Here is a 3,509-nt window from a genome sequence, read left to right on the forward strand (position 1 = left end):
GTTAATTGATAGTTAAATTATATCTCTGTCTTTGTTTTTCCTTCAAATTAAGTAAAGATAAACATATGATTTAATACTTAAAAACAAATATGCCTTACATTTTTATTTTAAGGCATAATTGTTTTTAACCATTAAGTCAGCCATTAGTTTAAGCCTTTACAGATATTATACTAGTAATAACAAAACAATAAATCAAAATATTTTTTATGCCAGTAATGTCAGTAATACATGCAAGTATATTACAAAAAGAGAGGTTAGATTATTAATAATAATAAATATATTACATTAAATTATTTCGAATAATAAAATTTATTATTATTCTTACATACCTGATTGAAGACGAGTATGAAAATCAGCATTTTCTATTATTTTATATAACTCTCCTTTATATTCATATATTTTTTCTATGACATCACTTTTCTCACTAGACGTCGCCATGTTAGATTGTATCACTTTCCGCTCAAATAGCGTAAATGAAAACCGCTACAAAATATGACGTCCTCTCCCTCAACTTGTTGAGATGTAACAACTGAGCGGAGCGTCATTCAGTAGAAAATCTAGTAATGTTGCCCAACTGTTGAGTCTACTGAATGCAGCCAATGTGCGCATTCAGTAGAAAAAGCGCTCAGTGAGCAATCAACGATTATTGGTTCTTGCTATTAGATCCCTAAATCTAGACCAATTACATTGACAAATTACTCAACTGTTGTGCAACTGTTGAGTCTGCTGAATGCAGCCATTGACAAATTACTCAACTGTTGTGCAACTGTTGAGTCTGCTGAATGCAGCCAATGTAAACTTGTGGATCGACTTATAGTTCCTGCACACAGGACGCGGTAATACTTCCCGCGCGGCGGAAGTTCGTGCGACAGCCAATCAATATGTTGCTTTTCCATAAGAGCTAGAAGGTTATTACGGAAAGCAGCATATTGATTGGCTGTCGCGCGAATTTCTGCAGCGCGGCAAGCATTACCGCGTTGTGTGTGCAGGAACCATAATACACACAGGATGCTTGCCGCGCGGTGGAAGTCCGCGCGACATCCAATCAATATGTTATTTTTCCGTAAGAGCTAGAAGATTATTACAGAAAGTAGCATATTGATTGGCTGTCGCGCGAACTTCCGCCGCGCGGCAAGCATTACCACGTCCTGTGTGCAAGAGCCATTATGCGTCCTGTGTACAGGAGCCAATAGTGTTTCTAGTAATAGAGTGCATCCGGAATCTGAACGCAGCCAGCAGGTGGGGCACTTTTTCAAAAACCGGAAATGCAACAGCACGTGACGCATGTCATATGATCGCGAGGGAATCAGGTGCTTCTATCTTCTACTGGATCAGTCAGCAATCGATAATAGGTGGCTACGTACGATTTATTTCAGTTGAATTCAACAATGAAGAGTAGTATGAGGAAACTCCAGGATTCTCAATATTTCTTCGTTCTGATCATCATCTGTCAATTCACGTTTTTACATGCCGGTCCGTCTGCACCCGTTGTAATATGGTGTTTAAATAACCAATCCGACACCGTTAACCCGACGCAACTCAATGCAGCGTCAAATCCACTACAGAAATTATCGTCTGAGGATTTCGAAAGAACTTTGTTCCAATTAGGCAAGATCATTGACCTGCTTATCGTCGTCGATGAATTATGTGTTGAAGATTTCAAGAACAATAAGGTTATTTTACATACACACATATATATATTTGTATTATGTAGGATTATTATATATATATATATATATATATATATATATATATATATATATATATTAGATTTAAAGTTGTTTTTAGTTCTGCTATTTTAATTTGCACTTTCAATTTTTAAATCTTATGAAACTATCAAAATATAGCTATATAGTATAGTATAAATTAATAAATTAATAAAGTTGTATCATTTAATACAAAATTTTATTGATTTGAAGAATAAAACAATCAAATTTACTGATATTAAGAATTGAAATAGATATAAGTACACTATATATTAAATAATAAATTAAAATTTAGGAAGTATTTATAAAGTGCAATTAAATTTGTAGTAGTAGAGAAATAATTGCATCTATAAATTATAGAATAAAATTGGATATGTTACAGGTTCTGTCAAATGCTACCAATGGCTCCAAACTATATTATCTTCCTTGTGTTGATACACCATACTCTGCTTTCCGCAAAACCTTTATTTATAAACAGATGAAGACAATAGAGGATATAAACGATGATCATGAATTAAACATGATTTTAAAAGATACCGATTCAAGCACGTGCGTAGCACTCACAGGAAAGGAATGTCGGTATAGTCACAATGAACGTATCAAGCGTGATGTTGTTCTTGATAACTCTACAGATTTCAAAATAAAAACAGACAGAGTTCTTCTGTATTCTAGTGCACCACTATCATTTAAGGTAAAGGCAGTATTTAAATTAATATTGAAATTATATGAAGAAATCTTTAAAAAAGACTCCTAATAGAGTAAAACTCCTGTTTTGAAATATTTATTATTTAAACAATAGATCATGAAAATATTTTCAAGATGTTAGAAAGGAGAGAGTTATAACATTCTTAATACTACAAATCACTATAAGAACTATTTTCACTATAAGAACATTAAGATTGTGTATATATAATCAAAGCAATTGTTACAGGTTAAACAAAATGCTGTATCACTTCCTAGTTCCAAGGCTACAGCATCAACTCATATAGATGGAGACAATACACTGATCTTGACTATTGATTTTTCCGATATTGAAGAAATTGGTAGTCTGATGCTCGATTTTTTTTTCCCAGTTAAAAGTATGGGCTATTACACACTGAAAAAAGTTAATTACAAAACAAGCAGCATGAGTGATTTTCTAGAGACCAAGCTGGACATTTATTTTCCATACAATTTTTCTTATCATTGTTCGCAAAATATAGTTTTCATTAATGATACAATATATTTAAATGTCACAGATATGCAAGTTCAAATTGATTCAAAAGATGCGACGTTTAGCGACGCGTACGACTGTGTCGGTTTCACTAGTATTCCTATTTGGACAGGTATTTTTGTGACTTCATTATTAACTTTGATTATGGCATGGGGACTCACAATGATTATGGATATTCGTACGATGGATAGATTCGATGATCCTAAGGGAAAAACTATAACGATCTCTGCCGCGGAATAAAATATAAAAATAATACCTTCATATAATTGTAATGTATTGTATTGATATATTATATGAAATCTATATCATTACAGAAAAAAATTATGTTTGCGGGTGTATCTTTCATACCAACTATTTACAAAAATTATTTAGATTGTTTTATTTTGACTCAGAATGAGTATCCTCATGTTTATGGAGAAAACAAAAATCAGGAATAGTATTGAGTAGTGATAACAGCTATACTAGTCTCACCAACACATGAAATATCATTAGGAAGACTTTGACCTGAGGTATAAATATTTACACATTTTGTTATATATATATATATATATATATATATATATATATATATATATATATATATATATATA

At 32.1% G+C, this 3,509-nt stretch overlaps 1 protein-coding gene across 1 annotated transcript; it reads left to right on the plus strand.

The window, feature by feature from the left end:
- The first annotated feature begins 1,286 nt into the window (after positions 1–1,286).
- Positions 1,287–3,493, plus strand: LOC116852274. Its single transcript, XM_032832471.1, has 3 exons — positions 1,287–1,673; positions 2,089–2,397; positions 2,638–3,493. The coding sequence occupies exons 1-3, from the start codon at positions 1,389–1,391 to the stop codon at positions 3,157–3,159; spliced, it is 1,116 nt and encodes a 371-aa protein (XP_032688362.1). The 5' UTR covers positions 1,287–1,388; the 3' UTR covers positions 3,160–3,493.
- The last annotated feature ends 16 nt before the right edge of the window (positions 3,494–3,509 follow it).

Source organism: Odontomachus brunneus, unplaced genomic scaffold (genome assembly GCF_010583005.1).
Source record: "Odontomachus brunneus isolate Ranch 3 - 2012 unplaced genomic scaffold, Obru_v1 Obru_scaffold_210, whole genome shotgun sequence".
NCBI classification, from domain to species: Eukaryota; Metazoa; Arthropoda; class Insecta; order Hymenoptera; family Formicidae; genus Odontomachus; species Odontomachus brunneus.